Source organism: Lepidochelys kempii, chromosome 12 (assembly GCF_965140265.1).
Source record: "Lepidochelys kempii isolate rLepKem1 chromosome 12, rLepKem1.hap2, whole genome shotgun sequence".
Lineage (NCBI taxonomy): Eukaryota > Metazoa > Chordata > Testudines > Cheloniidae > Lepidochelys > Lepidochelys kempii.
In genome coordinates, this window is record NC_133267.1 from 7,106,422 (window position 1) to 7,132,782 (window position 26,361).

At 46.4% G+C, this 26,361-nt stretch overlaps 2 protein-coding genes across 6 annotated transcripts in view; one reads left to right on the plus strand and one right to left on the minus strand.

Moving 5' to 3' along the window:
• Positions 1 to 13,541, minus strand: COQ9 (coenzyme Q9). Of its 5 annotated transcripts, XM_073307420.1 has the most exons (10): positions 13,433 to 13,540; positions 12,515 to 12,622; positions 9,568 to 9,739; positions 8,827 to 8,962; positions 8,304 to 8,446; positions 7,925 to 8,009; positions 6,887 to 6,991; positions 3,508 to 3,663; positions 2,632 to 2,685; positions 1 to 829 (listed from the first exon to the last, which is right to left on the minus strand). In XM_073307420.1, the coding sequence occupies exons 1-10, from the start codon at positions 13,500 to 13,502 to the stop codon at positions 794 to 796; spliced, it is 1,065 nt and encodes a 354-aa protein (XP_073163521.1). In that variant the 5' UTR covers positions 13,503 to 13,540; the 3' UTR covers positions 1 to 793. The 5 variants fall into 5 exon arrangements, with proteins under 5 accessions (XP_073163521.1, XP_073163524.1, XP_073163522.1 ...); XM_073307423.1 differs by lacking the exon at positions 12,515 to 12,622 and having other exon boundaries at positions 13,433 to 13,541; XM_073307421.1 differs by lacking the exon at positions 2,632 to 2,685 and having other exon boundaries at positions 13,433 to 13,541.
• CIAPIN1 (cytokine induced apoptosis inhibitor 1) overlaps positions 13,537 to 26,361 on the plus strand; it is a 20,807-nt gene continuing 7,982 nt past the window's right edge. The window contains exons 1-3 of the mRNA XM_073307425.1: positions 13,537 to 13,638; positions 24,616 to 24,782; positions 25,627 to 25,779. Of these exons, the coding sequence (XP_073163526.1) occupies positions 24,626 to 24,782; positions 25,627 to 25,779 (310 nt within the window). The 5' untranslated portion in view covers positions 13,537 to 13,638; positions 24,616 to 24,625. The remainder of the gene's footprint in view (positions 13,639 to 24,615; positions 24,783 to 25,626; positions 25,780 to 26,361) is intronic.

Consider the following 26,361-nt stretch of genomic DNA (forward strand, 5'->3'; position numbering starts at 1 on the left):
TTTAAAGAGGACTTTTTTAATTCTTTACAGACTCGTTTCTAACTAATTTACAAGCGAGTCAGCCGGCTGCCATGGCCGGAGCCCAGCAGCAGGGTGGATCACACCTTCAGAAACAGGCTTTACGGCTACAGGCACTAGCGGGTATCCGCAAATGGCTGGTTGGGGGGCTGTCGGTATGCCCAACCTCCAAACCCCTTATTACCATGTTTGATTGCATTACTCCCCTAAGAAAGAAATCCAGGAATGCATTCGCACAGGTAAAAACCGTGAAAGGCTATCCCAGCCACAGCCTTCCAAAGAGCACCATCTAATAATGCCAACTGGCCCCTGCTGTGAGGTCTCTTCCTGAAAGTGTCATTTCCAGCAGTGACGTGAAAACATGATGTCCACGCGGGGTTCAAGGCACACATGGTCTATGTGTTATGGAGGACTGGGGCAGTGCAAGTGAAAGATGTCACTAGGGTCTGGCCTAATTCAGTTCAATCAACCTTTCGTCACAATTGTCTAATAATGCACTAATCCGTGTTTTTACTACACCAGGGCTACTAGGAAAGTCTAATCAAAATAGGGAACACAAACAGGAAGCCTGGTCTTAAGTTATTTACAAATCCCAGTAAATACAGATGCTTGTGCCATTCTGCTAGACAGGCTTCTGCGGTGGGGAAAATTTTAATAGTGCTCGGGATGTTCATTGTTGTGATGGCTCCATGTTCTTGTGCGCACTGGGATTCTGCCTTCAATCTTCTTACAGGCAAAGGGCATGGCACAGACTTTCAGTTCCGTCTCTTCCTCTTCACCGCCGCTGGTTCAGTCCCGCCAGATTCTTTATCTGTTGCACACCACGTGAATGGAACAGAAATGACACGAAGATGAAAGTAATTAACACCCGTGGTACATGAATGTTCAGTGTGGCTACATGTAGCTGTTCCTTCCAAGTGTTTGGGAATCTGTCTCTGCGGGAAGGGACTAGGCAGATATCAGGCAGACCGGGATTACAGAAAAAACTCCCAGATATTGCATGCTCACCACCAGAGCAATCTAACCTAACTGTTCTCTGGAATTACATCCATCGTCTCCTCTCTTGCCCTGGTGTCAGCCTTCTCTCCAGCCAATGAGGGCTGCATGTGGCTCCCTCTACAGCACAATCAACATCACTTCCTGAATTGGCTAGAGGTGTCCTTGGAAAGCAATACAAACCCCTTTTCCTAACTCTCCAGGGTCTTACTGCCCCTGTGTTAGCAACTCCAGCCTTGGGACGAACAATCGCAGCACCTGGACTTGGACTCCTCCCATCGTTGACATGTGCTGCTTTTGAACTACTGAACTTGTCCTTTTCCTTTTAAATGACCCCTTTAACCTCCTTTAATCTCTCCCTCTTTGTGAGTAATGTAACGGACGGTAAAATGATGCCCCGATACACTAAATCTTCAACAATGGGATGTGCCTTGACAGCTGGTGCCAGCAGGGTTAATCTACAGTGATGAGATTCGCAGTGTGGCAGCAGTAACTCTCATATACATGCAGATTTCTTGTGGCTGAGGATCCTAGAGTCCTTTCAACAAATGGCAGGAAAAACCCTAACGGTCTGAGGCGACAGGTGACCAGTCTAGGAGGGTGGGATTAATCCTTAACTGCAACAACAGTAAAAATTGTTCCCAAGTAATGCTCCAGTCTTAAACATGAAGAAAAGCTTATTTCTATTAGTGGGAAGGTAGTTTTGTTGCATGTGTAATCTGTGTTGTAGAGAAATTCAGTACAGAAACACAGTGCTGACAGGATTTGCTTGCTAAAATAACGGTATACTATCTATTTATTTAGCACCCTTTCATCCCAAAGGAAATCAAAGCAGTTTATCAGTTATAAACAGGCACAGGGGAAACACTTCATATGTCACAGACCGGCTACTACCTCTGTGGTGGAACACAGCTTCTTTTTAGTGAAAGAAGAGGATACTGTATCCAAATGAAATTGTGGAAGTCATTTAATCCAGAACATAAACCCCCGACTAGCAGTTTGGTCAGGACCCTGGCACAAGCACCTTGATTCTCATAATAAGTGCACCATCGGCTATTTAGTCATCACAAGTGGTCAGGAACTTGGTTTTACATCTCAGCTGAGCACAGACCTCTTCAGCAGCACAGTATCTCCTACCATAAAACTGGAGCAGGGGTTCAGGACTGACTCAGAGGGAAATGCACCCCCTACTGTTTAACCAAATACTATTACAGGCAGCACCTGGGTTTTCCTAAAAGTCCCTAATTTGGTCACTGACCAGGAAAGACATTACAAGGGAAAAAGACTGATAAATTCTTTATTCTGACACCTCTTCCTCTCCTACTTCCTGGCCCCTAATCCTCAAACATCCAACCTGTATTTTGGCACTGTATTGTGAGTTCTTTCATAGGGAAATGAGCAGACCATTTAAATACTTCTTCCCCAGAAAAAACATTTCAAGATGCTCGTGACTTGAAGCTCCACCAGTAAAGAAGCTACTATCTCCTTGATAGAAATACCTCAAGAGACACTCTCTCAGCTGGGTTCTAAACTTGGGATGAAGAAGAAACTAGTAACAAGTCTGGATGAGGAATAGAAACAACCCTCTTTAGGTGCTCTGCTTTCAACACTACTTACAGTGACTGCGGCTCCCATTAGGCCCTGGACGAGTGCTTCTCCTGTTGACTGTACCTAGGCAATACAAGAACACACTGTTGCTTTCTGCTGATTTTAAACTTGTATAGGCTCATAGGAGAGGTTTACACACACGTAGCTCTTTGCAAGCATGTGTTGCCGTGATGGAGGTGTTTGTATGCACCCAGTGATGCAGAAAAGTGACATCCAAGCACAGGTTCAGAGTGGAGCACAAGGGAGCCGACATGCACAACCAGTACATAGGCCAAGTGGTGACACACACGGACTAATATACTAAAACCATAACACAGGAATGGTTCAAAAGCAGAGGAGGGACTCGCCTGGAATTCTCCCAGTAACGTTATCTAAGTGGGCCAGTCTAGCATCAAAGTGACTAAATGTAACTGTTTTGCTGGATTTACATGGAGAGGCATACACATGTAATTCACTGTCTATGTGATTTATACACATTTATTGTTTTATTGTACTAACAGTGCACAGGGCTCGCCCGTCAGTATATTTGCTGTGTGTGTGTGTACTGGCTGGTTTGTGCCTAGGTGCTTGTTGTGCATTAGCACTGAACCATGTCCAGCTGCACACACATCACCTACGTAAGGCTATGTGTATGTCTGCACTGAAATCATGGGGTGTGATTACAGCTTGAGAGGCCGAGGCAGCATGGGCTATACAAGCCTGTGTGGAACCCTGGGTATTTACTCAGGCAGCTAGTGTGCACTTAAACCCATGCTGCTGCAGCTTCACGGTCCACTACCCAAGCTAGCTAGAGTACAGATAGCTTGGGTATGTCTGCTCAAGCTGCAACAAACCCATGAATGCAGTATCGACAGGCCCTATGTTCCCTAAACTATATAGTGTTACCTGTTTAGCTGTATGACCCATCTTCATGGCATCAGCTATTCTGTTTTCCAGGAAGCGCCAAGTCTCTTCAAAGTCAGGAGACGAGTCCTGCATCATCACCACCTCAGTGGTGTTGTAGATGCCAGCTAGCACTGTCCGACGAGTGTACCAATTAATCTGCAAGGACATGAATCATGAGTAAGGCTAAGGTTTTGTCAGAGATATTTTTAGTAAAAGTCATGGACAGGTCACAGGCAATAAACAAAAATTCACAGAAGCTTGTGACCTGTCCCTGACTTTTGGAGGGGTCCCCCCACCAGGGCGGGGGCTGGGAGCTGCAAGGGGGCTGGCTGGGAGTTCCAGCCCCAGGGCAGAAAATGTCATGGAGGTCTCTGGAAGTCACGGATTCCGTGATCTCCGTGACATAATCATAGCTTTAATCATGAGACACAAAGTTAAGCACTGTCCAGTAAAATGCAGATCTCATAAGCTGACCTGGGAAGGGGAGAGATAGAATAGAGGTAATCTCTCCCAAGTTATCAGCTGAGCAGTGATTGATCCAGGGTGAAGGGACAGCTTAGCAGACAAGACAGATTGAAATCAATGGAAGTTAGAACCCTAAATACCTTTGTGGCTCTGGGCCTTAAACTATTATGAATGCACAAATTGTGCTTATGCAGTAGGCCACCACCCTCTGACACTGCAGCTGCTCTCCTGGCACCAAACTGATATCACAATTACAGTGACCACCTGGTTCTGAGCAAGAGAGAGGGAGAAAAAGCAGCGTGTAGAAAATTGCTGACCAAAAGTTACACCACCACTACCCGCTTCAGAGTGCAAATAGGTTGCTGCAGGAGTTAGGAAGGAATCCAGCCTCACCCTATTCTGCGCTGCCCAGTCAGCAAGATGCATTGTGGAAGACTTCACCTTTCCGTAAGGCATTTGTATCAGCCAATGTGAAGTTAATAGCCTGATGCAGCATAACAAATCCTATATTCAGAACCAATCCCCCCAGCTGTGAGCTGCTAGGGATTCAGACATGTATAAAGAGTACTGATACCACACGCTGAATCATTACATTGCGCTAGCAATGCCGTAAGATGCATTACAACAGGCTATACCTGAAACTCTCCAGTTTGTCCAACCCCACTTGAATAATTCCCATGCCAAGCAAAAAAAAATTGTAAAGGGACTCTTACTTTTCAACTTTGTTTGCTTTCGTGATTAAAAACCCCAAGTTGCAGCAGAGATAGGAGCAGTGATGGTTGCTCCATTCACACTTAAAAGCACAAGAGAAAACAGCGGACTTGAGTTGCAAAAACATGGTTAGAAATTGGCAAAATATTGGTTGGATAGAATGTCCTTCTATCAGCTACACCAGAAACTTGCAAACCTTTACTCTCCACATAGCCACTTGCAAACCAGTTTGTCTCAGACGCATCCCATTCTTTGCCCTTGTTCCTCTGCTGCGTCAAAGCATGCAACACAGGAGTCCCCTGTGCAAAGGTAGGTGACGGAGAGCTCCATGTTCAAGATGGCCTTACTGCAAGTGACTGAGCTAACGCCTTCCTAGGGAAACAGGGAATGGGATCAGCTTCCCAGGTCCCCACAGACAACTTGGTGACTCCCTCAGAAGTAGTGATGAATAGATAAAGAATGTGAAAGAGAGGTTCTTCCATTTCAAAGGTGCCGGGGAGACTTTCAGAAACAGCTCAGTTTAGGCCCAGCCTCTGAAATATCATCAATGACTTTCAGACTCCATAAGGCACTTAGATTTCCGGGTGTGATCAACTCCTTTCAGCTGCTTTCTGGTTTATTTCTTTAATTTTTCTGTCATCTTATTTATTTTCCATTGCAGTAGCTATTTTATACATAACTGAAGTTTATTAAAGTAGTTTGTTAAGATGGCTCATTTAGCTTTCCCCACTGATGTCTACATGAATTAAAATAATTTATTAATTGCTTTAATTAAAGCTATAATTTACTTTGCTTTTATTTCCTGCCAAAAAGATGAAGACTTTAATAAGCTACTGGTATTTTATGTTTAGCTGCTTTGAAGGGTTTTGAGGAGAATCTGCACATGCTATCATCAATGGTGGAGACAGTAGCCTGAACAGAAACATTTCTTTTAATGGTGAACATTTGGATCAACTTTTCTGTCCCTGAGTTACACTCATATAAAATCTCAAATTGTGTTTGGGTCTAAAAAAAAAAAAAAAAGAACATTGTTATAACAAAGTCTAAGAGAGCGACACATTTTAGTCTATGCCTAATTACAGCCAGTTATAAAGACACAGGGTACAATTTTCAAAAGCACATAAGTTACATAAGAGACGATTACTCCTGGGAGAATTCTGCGCCACTGCGCAATGCAGAATTTTGCAGAAATTAATGTTGTGCACACAGAATTTCCTTTTCCCCACAGAAATGGGCTGCAGTGCTTCTGGCCGCCACTAGGGGCCACTGGACCCAGCAGAGCCCAGCTCACACATAGAAGACACTGCAAGGGAAAAGGGGAGGGTGTATTGGCTAGGGGAGGAGCTCCACAGGGAGAGTGGGGGAGGGCTTGTGTGTGTCTGGCCCCCCAGCTGGGCTCTGGAGGGGAAGGGGGTAGAGAAACAGGAACTGGGTTGTCATAGGGGTTTCTTTAACTCTACTCCTGGGGGAATGTGTGTGTGTGTCTGTATTATTACAGACATACTTGCTGGCAGGTATTTTGAAATAAGTTACCAAAATAACTTGAAATTGGTGTGATTATGTAGTGTTGTTTTGACAAATAAAATTTGCAGAATTTTGCAGAACTTTTAAATATTGTGTGCACAATTTTTAAGTTTTGGTGCAGAATGCCTCCAGGAGTAGATGATGTTCCATTTTCAACAGTGACTTAAAAGCCTAAGTTTCACTGAAAGTCAATGGGCTGAAGAGCCAGATTGTAAAGGTATTTAGGAACCTGGGGAGGGATAGCTCAGTGTTTTGAGCATTGGCCTGCTAAACCCAGGGTTGTGAGTTCAATCCTTGAGGGGGCCATTTAGGGATCTGGGACAAAAATGGGAGATTGGTCCTGCTTTGAGCAGGGGGTTGGACTAGATGACCTCCTGAGGTCCCTTCCAACCCTGATATTCTATTCTATGATTCTATGAACCTTGAGATGCAGGTAGGCTTTTGAAAAATCCCACTAGGTGCCTAAGTCCCACAAACTTTCAGCAGAACTTAGGCTCCTAAGTCACTGTTGAAAATGGGAACTTAAGCGTTCTGAATATTTTGTCCTTACTCAATTCTACAACAAGGATAAAGGCTTTGCTCTGAAACAGACATGATTGCAATGCACACTTCAATCCTTCATGTTGCTATGCAATGCTAAAAGGTATGACTAGTCTGTTTGCGAGGCGCCAGGACTTACATCGGTGGATTGATCTCCTGCATAGTGCCACATATCGTCCACCATGCTAGTGAGGAGGTTTAGGCTGGAAGGGATGTTGTGTGGAAGCAGCAGAATGCTTACAGCCTGAGAAGGAAGGAGACAAACAAATGGAGAGAAGCACACAGCATTAAAACAAACCAACACACAATCTTTTGCATGCATTGATTTTTTTCCCCATGTTGCTATGGTTCTGTCTCCACCTCGAGCAAGAGGCATTCCCAGTCCCATTCAGCTAGCAATGGTCTCTTTTATGTCACTCTCCTTGAGTAACAGGGCCATTATGAATCCTATTGGTGCTCTCTTTCTTGCAAGAAAGACACTTCCACCCTCCTGTGGGAGGCCTCCATCTTCCTTCACAACACAACTAATATATTAACACTATTATCTGCCTTCTCGCTGTTGGGAAAAACTGGATGAAGCTATCCAATCCAGCAGTGATGCTTCTAGATCAGCTGGTAGCTACTGAAGCTATGCTCACCCCCACTGGAAGTGAGCACCTCACCTTAAAACACCTCCTAGTTTTCTAGCCCAAGGAGGGAAGAGGCTAAATCCAAGAATTAAGCTTGGATGTTCAGCAAAGCAGCATCAAGTTCCAACAAGCTCATTAATCTACCTTAGTTTGTGTTTTTGAAGGTTTATCGTTAGCACGTTGGAGATGCAGTATAGTGAAATAAGCACCACTTCACTTCACCATTTCCAAGCATCAGATGAGCAGAATGCAACAGACCCCAGGACGAGTGCTACAGGGAACCTATCTTGCAATTTGAGTGCAGGAGCAATCCAGCACAGAGACTGAACTCCCCTTGGAGCTCCAGAACGGAAGGGGTGCATCATGAGATGTTTGCCATTTTGGGATTGCAAGAAAAAACACCATCAATCTCTGCTGCCAGCTGTTACCCTCCAAGGACATACCCCTAGGTCCTGAAGGAACTATCTAGTGTGGGTTTCACATATGCTAGGAAATCCAGAGGCTTCAGGGACATATTTAAAAAGAGAATCTGCAGGTCCATTTTGTACCTGGGGCCATTTCTCAATGTATGGGATAAGCATCCTCAGTCTGGCTTCCACAGCATCTCTCAGGAACTGGTCTGTCTTCTTCTTCCTGGAAGAAGAAAAACCATACACCTATCTGCTAAAGATTCAACTTTGAATTTTCATTTTTAAAATTTTAACCTCCATCCAAACTTAGCAGATGAGGTGCATCCTTCCCGTCTCCTAACTCTGGCTCATCTATACAAGCACATGTCTGTATGGCTGGATTCATTTGTACATGAATAATTTTTCCTCTGAAGCACCTATGTCACTCGACAGTACTTTTGTCCTATCCCCTGGTGCCTGTGCACCTAGGAAGACACGTTTCCGCATATAGTTAGTAACTACGACACATGATACTCACTCTGCCTGGCCCAGCTGCACCAGTTTTTGCTGTTCCTCCAACGAATTAGAGAGCTCAGAGTTGCACTGGGACACAAAGTGTAGTATCAGCTCACTGCCGTCATTGTGAAACATCCCTGCTGCAGCAACAGAGAGGCCCAGAGACTGTGGGACGGAAGGAGAAAGACTCAGTCGGTCACTAATTGCTGAACAGCCACCACGTAGGGAATGCTGTTTGATACTTGATTTGGTACAAGACATCACATGAATTCAAAACAGAATGAAGTTACTTTATAAAGCTCTTCCTGTACCAACCTCTTCCTAGACCCTTCTGTGCCCCTGTTGCTCCACACTGCATCTAATGTTGACATTACCTTCTAGTGAGTGTATAAAGTGGGTCAGTTCTGCCCTGCTTTATAGACAGGACCAACCCTATGGATTTCCATAAGGTTGCTCAAGTGTAAGGGAAGAGTTTGGCTCTGGGTCTCTTTGAACTGCATCTCTCTCTAATTTCTTACATGCTCTCGGTCTCTCCTGCCACATACCTTGGCTCCCTCTGCAATGGCATCTGCTGTCCACCCGTGAGTAGGCACAAACTCCAGCGACGCTGTCAGGATTCGGTGCTGCAGCTGCTCTTCACTCTCATAGTCCTCAGATTCCGCACCACCCTGATCAGTGTAACTACAAGAAGGTGTCATTATAGTAAGGGAATTCTACCCTCACATATCACAAACCAGGACACATCATCCTATTCTTGTTTCACCACTGGCAGGTAATCTCTTGAGTCAGATACACACTGGGTTGTCCTTTGCTTTATGGTTCTGCTCTTTTAATACAAATCCCCCCGTCTCTCTAAAATCCTTCCTGTCTCTGGGGAAAATGATCCTTAAATTAACCACAGTTCATGTAGGGGCAAGAGGAGAAAAGGAGGGCTGGACCTAGATGGGTACCTGGTGACTGCCCAGTTTTGAATATTGCTTGCGTAACTGTAAATTGTTTTGTCACAGGCCTTGTATTTAGCATATAAGGCAACCATAACTGCCAAGTTTACAAAAATCTAAAACTGATGCATGTGCTATGCAAACAAGAGAAATTCCTGCTTGGAAGCAGTTCCTATTCTGCCTCTCTGATGGCCAAGAGAACTTGCATTTTGTCAGAGCAAAACAGAACGCCAAACTCAGAAGTATCAAGTTCTGGATTAAACCTGGAATTCATGATTTTTGAATGGGTTCTCCATTTCTCTAATCCCTTTATCAGCAGGTACTGGTACTGGCTATGTAGGTTACCTGTGGTGTGAAAGCTGGGGCTCCTGGTCAGGCTGGTCACCTGGTGGGTGTGATTCAAAACGTTGCTGGGAGGAAGATGGTGGCGGCTCCTGTTTCTGTTCATCTGAGACTCTCCTCAGCAGAGCTGAGGCATGGAAGGCACGCTGGGCTGGGTACAATGGGCATGTGACCACTGAAATGGAAACCACAAGAGTCATTGGTCTCCGTTAAAGGAGAGTGAGGAGGAACCAGGGGTGAATGAGAACAGAAACAGAGATTGGAGCAACTAGTTTTTTCCTCCAGAAAAAGTGTCCATATTTGTGCGCTTGAAATAAAGGGAAGATGTTCTGTTGTAGGAAAAAAATCCTGCAGTTTGTGATCTTCTTCCAAACAGCAGAGGATTTCACAACCTTGCACTGGAAGCCAAACAAACACTGACTGGAGGCCCCCACAGCATGACTTGCCTCCTCTTTCTTTCCATGCTGAAACCAGTAAGGAAAAGAAAGTAAAGAGCCAGTGAACTTACAATAAAGAGCTCGACTGGGTAGTGCTTATGACAGACAGACTAACCAAATCCTAACAATGCTACACTTAGACTAGGGCATTTAATTTTAAAGTGACCTGTTCAAAGACAAAATGCTACTGTAATTTGGCTATCACATAATAATTGTTTTTCTTTAGCCAAACAGAGTTATTTTTTAAAAATTTAATGCGTGTATATGTATATTCTGTGTCCTTCCCAAAGGGGCATGCTGCTGATCTGACACAGACTGCACTTTAAAAAATCTGGGTTCATTGACTAAGCAGCTCATCTGACTTGAGATTGTAAATAAAAACTGGCTTCCCCCCCGGTAAATGTCACCCAGTGACAGATGATATGAATGAGTTGGCCGGCTACTTTGCTAAATTCCTTTCTGGGTCTGATCATAGTCATGCCCCAAATTGCACTTTGGAAAGAATGTGGATGGCTTATTATGTATATGCCTGGGGAGGAACTGGCCAAGGAAAGTTATTAAGGAGACTAGTTTTCATTTTCAGCCTCACTACCAAGATATTTAAGTGCAGGCTTTTATTTAAGGCTTTTCCACTGGACACTAATTAAATTTTGTCTTGACCAGAATGGGGTTTACAGATTAGTACATTAACACAGTTGCCCGTCTTTGGCTTAGAAAGAACCAATTCCATAAGGCTTGTCTACACAAATCATTAGTTTGCAGCAAGCTGGGGTGTAAATCTACCACACAGTCGCCAGCTGCGCATTAGCTGTCCCTGTGGATCCTGCTGACATGACAGGCCCCCTCCGTTCCCCTCCCCCGCCAGTGAGTCCTTTGGGGGCCCCCTCCGTTCCCCTCCCCGCCAGTGAGTCCTTTGGGGGCCCCCTCCGTTCCCCTCCCCCGCCAGTGAGTCCTTTGGGGGCCCCCTCTGTTCCCCTCCCCCCAGTGCGTCCTTTGGGGGCCCCCTCTGTTCCCCTCCCCCCAGTGAGTCCTTTGGGGGCCCCCTCTGTTCCCCTCCCCGCCAGTGAGTCCTTTGGGGGCCCCCTCTGTTCCCCTCCCCCCAGTGAGTCCTTTGGGGGCCCCCTCTGTTCCCCTCCCCGCCAGTGAGTCCTTTGGGCCCCCCTCTGTTCCCCTAGTGTGCTCTTATCTTCCTCATTTTGAAATGGGAATGAATCAAAGGACAATAAGGAGCTGTTAGTGTGTGTCAGCAGGGTCTGCATGGACACTTGGTACGCAGCAGGCTAGCGTGGGGTAGATTTAAACCCAAGTTGCCGTAAAGCATGTGCATAGACAAGCCACTGGCTGCATAGTTCAGACACCCTCTAAGCTCTCCCTTAAGTGAAAATACACAATCTGGGACAATTTTACCCATTCCCTTTTTTGGGGGGAGGGGCAGAAAGAGATTAATGGGATGATCTGATAACTCTAAAGGAGATTTTCTTTATGTCCCAAGAGCCAAGAAGTTTTAATAGCAGAATACTCCTTTCAATATCCTTCACCCAGCACTTCCTCTTCCATAACAGGCTCTTATCAACCATCATTTGCACCCCCCACACCTCCCAGTCTCACGCTGTACGACTTGTTATGACTAGAACTGGCAAACAGTTGTACATAAACTGCAGTCAAACAGGGCTTCCTTATTGTTCATACCACTTCATCACCACTGTCTGAGCCACTCGACTCCAGTTAACCCAAAACTTGCAATAGGTCTGGCTTCATTGTATTAGAGACACCAATTTCTCTTCCTTACAGCATGTGACCTGCTGGTGTTCTTCACCCTTACTGTGCCCTGTGTCCCAATGACACCGCCAGCCGTGCATACTACGGTTCAAGTAAAGCTGAGAGGATCTTGCACCCTAACACTAAAGCCAACACGAAGGGTACACGGCGCGTAAGACTTCTGGTGTCAGCATGAGACACTGCAGTGAGGCCTCTATGCCACTCCACAGACACAGTGCTAATCTTGCTGTGCTCCTCTTAGTGGTTCGGTTACAGGCAGGGCTCAGGATACCAGAATACCAGTTAAACATCTAATTCACTCTAGCCCAGAGGTTCTCAAACTTTTATACTGGTGACCCCTTTTACACAGCAAGCCTCTGAGTGTGACTCCCCCCCCCATAAATTAAAAACCCTTTATTATATATTTAACACCATTATAAATGCTGGAGGCAAAGCGGGGGCTGGGGTGGCAGCTGACAGCTCACAACCCCCGACTAATAACCTTGCGACCCCCCCAGTTTGAGAACTCTAGCATGTGGAGTAGCGCCTTGTCAGTTATGCATCTGCTTCTCCTTAACACTCATAACCTCTCAATGCCATTTGACCCCCTACTCTGCCCTGATACCCAGAATATACCAAAGCCAAGTGAATGTCCGGCTCCTGGCCCAGTACCAAATGGACCCAAATTCTAGCACTGTGTCACTAGCACTCACAGATAACCACTTAAACACATCCGCATCAGAGCTTCCGCCTACCTAGCTGATGCGTCTGAGCTCTACTGGCAGCCTGTGATTTGGTTTGCAAGCTCCTAGGGGCAGAAGCCATCGCTTTTAATCTGTGCAGCGTCACGGGCCATCTTGGTGCTTGGTAAATAAATAGGAGTCTAGTTAAATGGAAAACTTCTACGCAGCCTTAACCACGCAGCTGGCAGCACCCCCCAGAGCACACTGCAGGGCACCAATGCCAGCCAGGTGTGTCTGTAAATGGGGCTCCACAATGCCACCCCGCTGGCACCCAGCATCCTCACCCCACTCTCCCCAGCGCCACCCTGCAGCCACCCGGCACCCACCACGCTCTCCCCAGCACCCACCCCGCTGGCACCCGGCACCCACCACGCTCTCCCCAGCGCACCCTGCAGCCACCCAGCACCCACCCCACTGGCACCCAGCACCCACCATGCTCCCCCCAGCGCACCCTGCAGCCACCCAGCACCCACCCCACTGGCACCCAGCACCCACCATGCTCTCCCCAGCGCCACCCTGCAGCCACCCAGCACCCACCACACTCTCCCCAGCGCCACCCCGCTGGCACCCGGCACCCACCCCACTGGCACCCAGCACCCACCATGCTCTCCCCAGCGCACCCTGCAGCCACCCAGCACCCACCCCACTGGCACCCAGCACCCACCATGCTCTCCCCAGCGCTACCCCCGGCGCCCTCTCCCGGCGCCCGCCCCGCCCCCTCCAGCGCCCTCCCCCCCGCGGGCACCCGACACCCGCCCCGCTCTCCCCCGGCCCGCCTGGCCCAGCCCGCCGGGACACACAGCTGAGAACAGCGGCCCAGCCGGCCCCAGCCCCCCGGTCACCAGGCCCGGAGCCAGGCGGGCCCCCTCGGTGCCCCTCGCCTCCCCGCCCCCACCCTGCCCTCGGGCGGGCCCCGCGCTGGCCCCTCACCCGGCCGGCAGCGCAGCAGCCCCCAGCCCGCGCGCCGCAGGCTCCCCGCAGCCGCCGCCACCGCCGCCATCTTGGAAGCGGGCAAGGCCGGGCCGGGCCGGAGCCGTCAGCGCGGCGCCCCGTGGGGGCGGCGGGCGCGGGCCGATGACGGGGCGGGGAAGGCCGGGCCGGGCGGCGTAGGCGGGCGGCGCGGCCGCGGCGGAGAGGTGAGAGGGGCGGTGCGGAGCCGGGGCAGCCCCTGTGGGTCTCCCCCTTCGCTCGGAGATAGCTTGGGGGGGGCCTATCCCTCCCCCCAATGAGTCCTTTGGGGGCCCCCTCTGTTCCCCTCCCCCCGTCCTTTCCCCCCCAGTGACTCCTTTGGGGGTCCCCTCCCCTCCCCCTATTCCCCCCCTCTGTTCCCCTCCCCCCGTCCTTTCCCCCCCAGTGACTCCTTTGGGGGTCCCCTCCCCCTATTCCCCCCTCTGTTCCCCTCCCCACCAGTGACTCCTTTGGGGGCCCCCTTCCCCCCCTCTGTTCCCCTCCCCACCAGTGACTCCTTTGGGTGCCCCCTCTCTCTTCCCCTCCCCCCAGCGACTCCTTTGGGGGCCCCCTCTCTCTTTCCCTCCCCCCAGTGACTCCTTTGGGGGCCCCCTTACCCCTCTGTCCTCTCCCCCTATTCCCTCTCTGTTCCCCTCCCCCCCGTCCTTTCTCCCCCAGTGACTCCTTTGGGGGTCCCCTCCCCTCCCCCTATTCCCTCTCTCTGTTCCCCTTCCCCCAGTGACTCCTTTGGGGGTCCCCTCCTCTCCCCCATTCCCTCTCTTTGTCCTTTCCCAACAGTGACTCCTTTGGGCACCTTCTCCCTGTTCCCTCTCTCTGTCCCCTGCCCCAGTGATGCCTTTGGGGCCCTTCCCCCATGAGCCCTGCTGGGCTGCGAATACCTTCATTCAGGGGCAATGGATGGCTATGGCACCCTGCCACCCCCAGAGTCAGGGGGAGCGAGATTCCTTGTCCCTCTTCTCTTGCATGAGGGCACCTTCTCACCTGGGCACTGCCTAGCATGAGGGCTTTCCCCCTCCCCTCAGCTAGCAGCCTGGCGTAAGTCATTGCCTGGTGCTAGGCTGATCTTCCTTAGTCATATCTTGCTTGCTGGCGCAGGGCCTTCAGTGTGATCTTGGCCTCTCCAACTTAATTATCTTTGGGGAGAGACCCTTTTTATTCTTATTTCTCCTCCATTGTTCTGCCACCGGCATTACACTGGTATTAGTTTGATGCTGCTTCCCATCTGTTTCTTCTCCTGGTGTGTGTCTGTAGGATACCAGCATACCACGCCTGCTCTCACTGCAGCATCTCCACCTTAATATGCTCCTAGGCCAGTGCCCCCTTCTTTACCCCCATTGTATAACATCATGATTAACAGCTGCCATGCCCTGGTCATGTAGGCAGAGGCTGGATGACTGCCTAGGACAACAAAAGCTAAAAACTAAGGCTGTCAAACAATTTAAAAAATTGTGATTAATCACGCGATTAAAAAATTAATGGTGATAATCACACTGTTAATAATAGAATACATTTATTTAAATTTTTTTGGACATTTTCTACATTTTCAAATATATTGATTTCAATTACAACACAGAATACAAAGTGTACAGTGCTCACTTTATATTTTTTTATTAAAAATATTTGCACTGTAAAAGCAAGAGAAATAGTATTTTTCAATTCCCCCATTACAAATAGGGTGCAATCTCTTTATCATGAAAGTTGAACTTACAAATGTAGAATTATGTACAAAAAAATAACTGCATTCAAAAATAAAACAGTGTAAAGCTTTAGAGCAGGGTTCGGCAACCTTTCAGAAGTGGTGTGCCGAGTCTTCATTTATTCACTTTAATTTAAGGTTTCGTGTGCCAGTAATACATGTTAACTTTTTTTAGAAGGTCTCTCTCTATAAGTCTATATATTATATAACTAAACTATTGGCAAGGTTTTCAAAATGTATAAGAAGCTTCATTTAAAATTAAATTAAAATGCAGATCTTATGCCACTGGCCTGCTCAGCCCACTGCCAGCCTGGGGTTCGTTCACCTTGGCCAGCAGCAGGCTGAGCGGGGCCTGCGGCCGGGACCCCGGCTGGCAAGGGGCTGGCAGCTGGAACCCCAGACTGGCGGTGGGCTGAGCGGGGCTGGCGGCCGGGACCCCAGACTGGCAGTGTGCTGAGCGGCTCAGTCTGTTGCCATTCAGCCCGCTGCTGGCCTGGGGTTCAGTCCGCCGGCTCCTGCCAACCAGGGTCCCGGCTGCCAGCCCTGCTCAGCCCACTGCCGGTCTGGGATCCCAGCCCTGCCCACATAGAGTGGGTACCTACCTTCTCCCTGGTTCTAGCCCATTCTCTTCCTCTCTCTCTGCACTGAGCTGAGGGTGGGAGTGCACTGAGCACAGGGCTGGGGGTGAAGGAGCAGGCTGGGGGTTGGGGGTGCAGGTCTGGCCAGTAGCTAGAATGAGGGAGGGGGGTCAGGGTTGGGGCAAGAGGTTTGGGTGTGGATGCTTACCTGGGCAGCTCCCATTTGGTGCGAGGCGTGCAGGTGGGAATGTGGGAGGGTGCAGGAGCTCCTGTTTGGTGCTCAGGGTGGGGCTGGGTATGTGTGGGGGGTGCAAGAGTCAGGACATGGAGTGTGTGGGGGGTGCAGGAGTCAGGGCTGGGGTCGTGGGGTGGTGCAGGGGTCAGGGCAGGAGGCTAGGGTGTGAGGGGAGTGCAGGGGTCAGGGCAGAGGGCTGGGTGTGTGTGAGCGGGGGTGTAAGGGGCAGGGCAGGGGGCTGGAGTCGTGGGGGGTGCTCCCAGCCCCTTGCTCAGAGCAGCTCACCGCAGGGGGCTGGAGGGGATATGCCCTGATTCCAGCCCCCTTTCCCAAGGCCCTGTCCCCACCTCTTCTCGGCCTCCTCCCTGGAGCAGCGGTTTGCTGCGGCTCCACTTCTCCCCCTCCGGTGCAAGGGCCATCAGCTGATCCTGGGCAGGAACTCAGCACACTGGGGGAAGAGGCGGGGGAGGGGGGAGCTTGCCTGCCCTGCAGCAGCCAGCAGGATCAAGCTTCTTCATCCCGCCTGGTGGGGCGGCGAAGAGTGGGCCGGGGGGGCTGGCGGGGATTTTTAATGGCACGCTGCTGCCTGCCGGGGTCCCTTCCTGGTTCGGCAGTGGGCTGAGCGGGGCCGGTGTCTGGGACCCGGCAGGCAGCAGCGTACCATTAAAAATCGGCTCGCGTGCCATCGGTTGCCGACCCCTGCTTTAGAGCCTACCTGTTCACTCAGTCCTACTTCAGCCAATCACTCAGACAAACAAGTTTGGTTACAATTTGCAGGAGATAATGCTGCCTGCTTCTTGTTTACAATGTCACCTGATAGTGAGAAAAGACGTTTGCATGGCACTCTTGGTAGCCGGCATCGCAAGATATTTACATGCTAGAAGCGATAAAAATGCATATGTCCCTTCAGGCTTCAACCACCATTCCGGAGGACATGCGTCCTTGCTGATGATGGGTTCTGCTCGATAATGATCGAAAGCAGAGCGGACCGATACGTGTTCATTTTCATCATCTGAGTCAGATGCCACTAGCAGAAGGTTGATTTTCTTTTTTGGTGGTTCAGGTTCTGTAGTTTCTGCATCTGAATGTTGCTCTTTTAAGACTTTTGAAAGCGTGCTCCACACCTTGTCCCACAGATTTTGGACAACATTTCAGATTCTTAAACCTTGAGTCAAGTGCTGTAGCTATTTTTAGAAATCTCACATTGGTACCTTCTTTGCGTTTTGTCAAATCTGCTGTGAAAGTGTTCTTAAAATGAACATGTGCTGGGTCATCATCCGAGACTGCTATAACATGAAGTATATGGCAGAATGTGGGTAAAACAGAGCAGGAGACGTAGAATTCTCCCCCAAGGAGTTCAGTCACAAATTTAATTAATGTTTGTTTTTTTTTAATGAGCATCATCAACATGGAAGCATGTCCTCTGGAATGGTGGCCAAAGCATAAAGGGGCATGCAAATGTTTAACATATCTGAAGTGTAAATACTTCGCAGTGCTGGCTACAAAAGTGCCATGCGAATGCCTGTTCTCACTTTCAGGTGACCTTGTAATAATTGGGCAGTATTATCTTCCATAAATGTAAACAAACTTGTTTGTCTTAGCGGTTGGCTGAACAAGAAGTAGGACTGAGTGGACTTGTAGGCTTTGAAGTTTTACAATGTTTTGTTTTTGAGTGGTTATGTAACAAAAAAAAATCTACATTTGTAAGTTACACTGTCATGATAAAGAGATTACACTACAATACTTGTATGAGGTCAATTGAAAAATACTGTTTCTTTTATCATTTTTACAGTGCAAATATTTATAATAAAAATAATGTAAAGTGGGAACTGTACACTTTGTATTCTGTGTTGTAATAGAAATCAACATATTTGAAAATGTAGAAAAAATTCTTAAAATATTTAATAAATTTCAATTGATATTATATTGTTTAACAGTACGATTAATCACGATAAAAAATTAATCATTAACTCAATTTTTTTAGTTAATTGCATGAGTTAACTGCAATTAATCGACAGCCCTTCTGAAAACCTTATTGCACTTGGCATTGGAGATCTGATTCTTGGGTATTTTTTGACTTTCTACCTCTACTGCCGTTGACTGTCTGAATTGCTCTGAAGCACCTAAGAAATCATGTTCCTTTGATTTGCCAGCATGCTTCTCCCATCTCTCCCCTCCACCCCCAGATATCTGGAAGCCTTATTAAAGGCCTCCTCCCACTCTGTCTGTATTTGTAGAAAGAAGTGTGGCTTGGGCAACTTAATTGCTGATGGGGGCTATTTTATTGTTGTGGGAAGGAGTTTTTCTGTGTTTTGTTTGAACGTTTCCAAGTGCCAGATCTATTACCAACTTGAAACAATTTTGTGTGGTGAATTGTGGGCATGTCCCACTTTCTCAGGTGCTGTAATGTTTATTAATCATCTCTCTTTCCCTGAGCGTAATGTTGCCTCCTTAGTTTGAAAGAGAAGCACAGGAGCGAGAGGTGTGTTCGCCTCTTGCTAATTGCTGACATAACCGGCATTCATGTAATAAAACTTTAAGTTTAGTATTGTGTAATGTGGATAGTAAAAAGAAAGCTTCAAAGAAAGCTGTGCTGTTCCCAGTGGATTTCTCTCAGCAGTCCTTCTGACGTGTAGTCAGACAGTAAGTCTTAGGTTGGTAAGAAAAAGTAGCTTAAGATCAAAGGTTTTGTGCATCTGTCTGAAGTAGAGGTAAAAACTGAACAGAGACTTGGTGAATAAAGAAGCTTTTTGGGAAGAGCGGTGTCCCAAGACCTGTTTTCTGGCACGGAATTTCTGTGGCTAATGCCACAAAATACAGAGTCTCCCTGTAGTGTCTGTCCTGTTGATGTGCATGTGTGACTCCTATACATGTTATTTGCTCATCAGACTCTCAGAGAAGGAATAACGCCAGTAACTTCTCCACCGACCAGATCTTCCCGGTTTTCTGAGTGAACTGTAAAATTTCCAGCATCCCTCAAGAAAATGGTTTTATTCCCAATTACATTAATACCGGCTTTTGCATCCCAGCTGTGAAACTGCTCCATGTGGCTGTTTCCTAATCCCTGTAAGCACTTGCCTGGCTCTGCTCCTCCAAGAGGTTTAATCCTCCCTTTCCTGTGTTCTTGTTAACAAGATCTGCATGAGGGAACGTACTTAAAATGCTCACCAACAGCAGTAATAGCTTGGAGCACTGCAGTGATGCTTAGTTCTAGGCCACTGGGAGCTCCATGGTTTGATACTCCACGTTTTTGTACTCTAGGAAATTTAATTTGGAATTCTGTAGTGTATGTGTAAGGGTTTGTGAAAAATGGAACTTTGTTTAGGTTGTGACTGATGCAAAATGATAGTATTCAAAGTGAAATCCTCTATCTGCAGCGTGGGCAAAAGCAGTCCAGAACACTCTGCTTTCCTCTGCTAATATGCTTCTTCCTAGTTTAGAGAGCCCCCCAGAAGGGATGAGAACACCGTCTAGTGTCCGTCCATCCTTGGCCTCTCTTCTGAGGTTGCTTAAAATGGTGACCATTGTGGCAGTGGTTTTGGTGTTGCATATACATGTCTGCTAGGAATTGAACTGAGACTACTAATTGATTTCACAAAGGTTACCAAAGAGTCACTACTTAGCAGTGACTTTGCTCACTACTTACCTGAGCTGGGTTTGATCCACAGAGAATACGGCTGCGTCTACATTACCAGCTAGGGGTGTGATCCCGTGCTCATGTAAACATACTTGTGTTAGCTCTTATCTGACCTAGCACGCTAAAAATAGGAGGGGTGACTGTGGTAGGCGCAATGGCATGTGCTAGCTGCCCTGAGTACAAACCTGCCCAAATCCCATGGGTGGTACAGACTCTGGGGGGCTAGCGTGAGCTGCTACTGCCCATGTTATCGCAGCTGCACTACGCTACTTAGCACGCTACTTGAGATGAGAGCTAGCACGAGTTTGGGAATCACACCCATCTCTTACAGATGTAGCCGGAGGCTAATTCTACTGTACTCCAGTGCCTATGTCAGCATAACCCCCTAGTATAGACGCAGTGTACACGACAGAGTTTTTGTGCCGGTGTGGGAACACCACCTCTGTGAACAACAAGGCATCTACTCTGGGGATTCACACCCCTGACTGCCAGTTATGCCAGTATAATTGTTTTTAAATGTAGACCATGCCTTTAGAATAAGAAATCTTTCACCTCAATTATAAGTCCCATGCTTCTGTAGTTCTTGAAATAATGAATTCTCATATAATTTTATAGTAACCTCCCTAAGTGATTTTAACAAGCTTCAGTAATAGAGACTTTTTCAAAGTTGGATGGATTAGAACCCATATATGAAAATATTAACAAAAAGTGGACCTTTAATTTTCACCTGATTTTAGTTGCATCTAAATGTTTCAACTTATTTTTCCAGGAAAAAAAGAAAGGGCAGGCCTCCAATTTGAACACATACAAGTGACTCAAGCCTATGAGATGAAAGTTAAAGTGCATTACTCGCATACGTGCTCAGGCTCAGTTGAATGAGGACAACAATGCAATGAATTTTGGGAAGATGGAAAAATGATTCTCCTCCAGAAGTTTTATGTAGAAATCTAGGGAAACTGCTTTGAACTCTTCTCCGTAAAGAGGGAAGGTTCATAAATGTGTTGCATATTTCAATATGTGTAACTCAGCTGCCTTGATTCAGGGAAGGTGAGCAGTGCACCTGTGTATCCAGCTTTCACTGACTGCTGAAGAATTCCTCAGTTGTTGTAGGTTTGTAGCTTTGCTGCTCTTTAAATTCAGGATTCTTTTCTTGCCCATTTTTGGGAGGGAACAATCTTGAGTTCAGAGACCAGTTGATTAAAATGTATGTGAGACTGAGATAAGACCCAAGAAGTAGGGTAGAGTGCTTTCCACCCTGAATTGTAGTCCTGTGGCCGCCTATCTGAGATGCCTGGTGTAGCGCAACAGAAACCTTATTGTAACTGAAAAGAACCTTCCATTTTTGTTGTAAAGGCAAATGACCAGCCATCTTTTGTACTTTTACTCGTTTTGACATAGTCAAATGTTTGGTTGTCACATCCCCCAGGGTACAAGCTGGACTGTGGAATCTGTGCCCCCTTAACTCTCTAGCTCAGGATACCTCTCACACTGCTCTGCTAGTGAAAAGTAGCCCCTCCAGGCATTGCTCACGCACAGCCATTAGCATGTGAAAACACACCCAACAAAGTTACATGAGTGGATGGGAGAGCATTCATGAACTGTATACAGGGAAACACCCGCAAATCCCCCCAGCCTTGCACCCCAGAAATGTGCATCTTACACAGCTCAAGACCCCCTTGGACAGTGCAAGCTCATAAGTCCATCATTTTATCAAAGAAATGTATATGCACCAGCCCTTGTTAACCTGAGCAGATTCCCCAGCCACACCAGTCGAAGCTCAATGGTTTAGATAAAATATTAAAACAAGTTTATTAAGTATAGAAAGATAGACTTTAAGTGATTATAAATGATAGAGTGGTAAAAAGTCAGAATTGGTTACAAAAAGAAATAAAATGATAAAATCGCAGTCTAATTCTTAAACTTTACCAAGCTAAATAAAATTTGAAGCAAGAACTTTCTTACCCCACCAAATGCTGCAGGTAGTTCATAGTTCACAGTTCTTAGTTTGCAGGCTGGATCCCCCTACAGCCTGGGACCACTCGTCTAGTTCAGTGATGCTTCTTTGTAGAGCCCTGCATGGATACAAAATTTGTATTGGCATCCAATCCACAAAAATGGTCCACAGATATCTGCAGATTTGCAGGTCTCTACTTCTTTGTCTTTCAAACAATCTTGCTCTGTGAGTAGAGATGGGAGAGTGGAGAGGTAATGAGGAAGTCATTGTCTTATTTTATACCCGCCTCCTCTCTTTCATGTTGACCCCCAGCTGGGGTGCAGGTGACCAACAGTCTGTTGTGTACTTGAGATTTGAATTGTCCCTCTATGCAACGTATATTTCTTGTTTCCTTTCTCCCTGCTGGACAATGTCTCTTTAACACCTGGCTGGGTGTTAGACACTCCTTTGTGTCTGAAGAGCTCGCCTGTGGGCATTCTCCAGAGTTATAACATACTTCAGTAACATCATACAGTAAAACTTATAACTAGGGCTGTTGATTAATTGCAGTTAACTTGCGCGATTAACTCAAAAAAATTAATTGCAATTAAAAAAAGTAATCGCGATTAATCATCCTGTTAAACAATAGAATACCAATTGAAATTTATTAAATATTTTGGATATTTTTCTACATTTTCAAATATATTGATTTCTTTTACAACACAGAATACAAAGTGTACAGTGCTCACTTTATATTATTATTTCTTCTTACAAATATTTGCACTGTAAAAATGATAAACAAAAGAAACAGTATTTTTCAATTCACCTCATACAAGTACTGTCGTGTGATTTCTTTATCCTGAAAGTGTAACTTACAAATGTAGAGGTTTTTTTTGTTACATAACTGTACTCAAAAGCAAAACAATGTAAAACTTTAGAGCCTACACATCCACTCAGTCCTACTTCTTGTTCAGGCAATCGCTAAGACAAAACAAGTTTGTTTACGTTTACGGAAGATACTGCTGCCTGCTTCTTATTTATAATGTCACCTGAAAGTGAGAACAGGCATTCGCTTGGCACTTTTGTAGCTGACAGTACAAGGTATTTACCTGCCAGATACGCTAAACCTTCGTATGCCCCTTCATGCTTAGGCCACCGTTCCAGAGGACATGCTTCCATGCTGATGATGCTAGTTTTAAAAAAAAAAAGCATTAATTAAATTTGTGACTAAATTCCTTGGGGGAGAATTGCATGTCTCCTGTTCTGTTTTACCCACATTCTGCCATCTATTTCATGTTCTAGCAGTCTCGGATGACGACCCAGCACGTTTATTTTAAGAACGCTTTCACAGCAGATTTGACAAAACGCAAAGAAGGTACCAATGTGAGATTTCTAAAAATAGCTACAGCACTCAACTCAAGGTTTAAGAATCTGAAGTGTTGTCCAGAATCTGAGAGGGACAGGTGTGGCGCATGCTTTCAGAAGTCTTAAAAGAGGAACACTCAGATGCGGAAACTACAGAACCCAAACCACCAAAAAAGAAAAACAGCTTTCTGCTGGTGGCATCTGACCCAGATGATGAAAATGAACATGTGTTAGTCCGCTCTTCTTTGGATAGTTATCAAGTAGAACCTGTCAATCGGCATGGATGCATGTCCTCTAGAACGGTGGTTGAAGCATGAAGGGACATATGAATCTTTACCACATAATTCTACATTTGTAAGCTCAACTTTCATGATAAAGAGATTGCAGTACAGTACTTGTATTAGGTGAATTGAAAAATACTATTTTGTTTTTACAGTGCAAATATTTGTAATCAAAAATAAATATAGTGAGCACTGTACACTTTGTATTCTGTGTTGTAATTGAAATCAATATATTTGAAAATGTAGAAAACATCCAAAAATATTTATATAAATACTATTCTATTATTGTTTAACAATGCGATTAATTGCGATTAATTTTTTAACCACTGGACAGCCCTACTTATAACTTTACACATAGTGAGCACCTTAGAGACTAAAATTTATTTGAGCATAAGATGCATCCGATGAAGTGAGCTGTAGCTCACGAAAACTTATGCTCAAATAAATTGGTTAGTCTCTAAGGTGCCACAAGCACTCCTTTTCTTTTTGCGAATACAGACTAACATGGCTGCTACTCTGAAACTTTACACATAGTGTCACTACACATATTTCCACAGGATAGTGATGCTCAGTAGATTATGAATTTTCAAATGGTACCTCACAAGGCATACTTTGTACAACATATGACCGTATAAAAGTGGTGACTATGGGTTTACAGGATGTTAAATGGGGTACAGTGTGTCACAGTGGTACAATAGGCAAGGATAATGTAAAACTAATTTTAAAATTGGAGATATTTAAGGAATGAGAAGAAAATATGGTGAGTTAAGCAATCTCTGAGTGTAGTAAACCAGTTCCTAATTAGTAATAGTTCCACCTGATGAAAACAACTAGAGAAGTGGTTGTCAAGTTGTTACACATTGTGGGCCGCAGGACAGGATTTCTCAAACTTTCACTATTGCTGCCCTCACCATACTTGAGTTTCCCCAAATGTGAGCACTTCTTCAAAAAAGAAATGTCAGGAGGAGAGCAAAGGGCCTTAATTTGGATGATTGGGGATGCTGAAACTAAGATGTATGTTCTCCTCATGTACAAGGGGGATATATTAACTACTTCTTTGCTGGGTCACTGTCACAAGCAGAAGTGGCTGTTGAGCACTTAATATTGCCTATTCATTTCTATTTTGGGATTATATAATCCCATCTTTCCCACTTCCCTTTAACTTGGTTTGCACTGCGCCTGGCAGATCCTCCTGGAGGAAGCAAGCATCACAACTTGAGAGAAATTGAATTATACTCTTAGACAGAGAGATGGTATTTCTTCATGCTATGTAAACATGCAGATATGGGAACTCTGTTTTCAGTGCCCAAGGAATTATCCTAATTCTTAAGAGGGTAACCCTCTGGATTAAGTGAAAATCCACTTTCTTCATGGTGGCCTTGGCACTGATTTCTTCCTTTCTCAATCTGGCACTTTCAGGTCCAGCAATATGGCAGAGTATGGAATCTCAGTTGGCCAGCGTGTGGCAGTGATCTGGGATAGCTCCTCGCCTGTTGAAGGACTGAAGAATCTGGTGGCTAAGATTCTGGCATTGGTGGGACCTGAGAGCCGCGTATCCGTGGAAAATATTGACCAACTGTCCCATTGTAAGAATGGGGATATAATTTTTACCACACATTTTGGTGTAAGGGCAGTGTCATGCTCTGTGGGTATGTTAATGGATGTGAGCTAGCATTTTCCTTGATTTGTAACCTAGGGCATCTTTAAGTATAAAGGTAGAAATCCTTTTGTGACTTCTACTGCTAGTAGTATACAAGAAAGCTATACACCCTAGTCATGTTTGTTTCATCACTGATGATTGTTAATGGATAAGGCTACGATTTTGCCATGGATATTTTTAGTAAAAGTCAGGGGCAGGTCATGGGCAAGAATGAAAAATTCACTGAAGCCTGTGACCTGTCCCTGACTTTTACTAAAAATATCCATGATAAAATGTGAAGGGACTGGCCAGCTGCGGGCTGGCTGGGAGCTCCAGGGCCCCCACCACCCATGGCGGAGGGGAGCTACAGGGTCCCCCTGCTCCCTCCCCAGCAGCAGGGAGCTGTGGCGTCCCCCTGCCCTGCCATGGGGGCTGGGAAGCTGCGGGGATCCCCCTGAACCCCGTCCCCCTTGTGGCAGCTGGGAACTGTAGGGGTTCTCCTGCCCACAGCAGTTGAGAGCTTGAGGGCAGCAGACATACCTCACAGCTCCCTACCACTGCGGGAGGCAGCAGGACCCTACAGCTCCCAGCCGCCAGGCCTGAAGTCACGGAAGTCTTTGGAAGTCACGGATTCCGTGACTTCCATGACCTCCATGACAAAAAAGTAGCCTTATTAATGGACGCCATGTGGTATGATTGTCACGTGCATGTGTACGAAGGAGATCAGAGAGGGGCTAGCTGGTAAGATACACTTGTCTGTTTTTTCTCTCTTCATCTTTCCTTCTTTTCAGCGGCTCATGCGGAGTCCAGCTTTGATGTGGTTCTGTCAGGCATGGTACCAGGCAGTATGACACTGCACAGTGCAGAGGTGCTGGCAGAAATAGCTCGGATACTCAAGCCAGGGGGTCGTGTCCTTCTGAAAGAACCAGTGGCTGCACAAATAGGTAAGAGCGAGTCTGCTATGTTCTTGCCCCTGGATCTGAGGCAACGAAACATACTTTCATGGAGGATTAGGCCAAAGCTAAAGGGCCAAGAGCTGTGGATGGTAGTCAACATAAAGAGTAGTTCTGTGGCTGTGATTCATTAACGTAAGCAGCAAGGCGTGATCTTGTGTCTGAGCTTATCACTGTCATGGTGGAATCTCTGCTGGTGACCATCTTGTATCAAAAATGTAAGAGCAGAGAAAGACTTACTCTTGTAAGCATACCGCTATGATTAGCGGATGCACAGAGCTGATGCTAGAGTTTGTAGTGACTTAAGTCAGGTTTCTGGGCCTCTGTGAAAGTAAAATTAGATCATGAGCTGTTAGTGGCTGGGACCATCTTTTACCCTGTAGCACAACAGGGCTTGGATCTTGACTGGGGCCGTTAGGTACTTGCATAATCTAAAAAAGATAAAGTGAAGTTTAGGAGAGAGACGGTGCATCTTGTACTATCACAATTTACAAAAAATGTGAATAGAGCCTTTCTAGTAGGTAATGCCAGCTACCCAATGGAGAACAGATGGACCAAAGCTGTTAATTAAAT

Excerpts from the sequence above, each read along its gene's own strand:
- COQ9 (XM_073307420.1), bottom strand. The coding sequence starts at position 13,502 with ATGGCGGCGGTGGCGGCGGCTGCGGGGAGCCTGCGGCGCGCGGGCTGG. Across the intron at positions 9,740-12,514 it reads AGCTCAGACGCATCAGCTAG|TGGTCACATGCCCATTGTAC; the intron begins GTAGGCGGAAGC and ends TTTCCATTTCAG. Across the intron at positions 6,992-7,924 it reads ACATTGAGAAATGGCCCCAG|GCTGTAAGCATTCTGCTGCT; the intron begins GTACAAAATGGA and ends CTTCCTTCTCAG.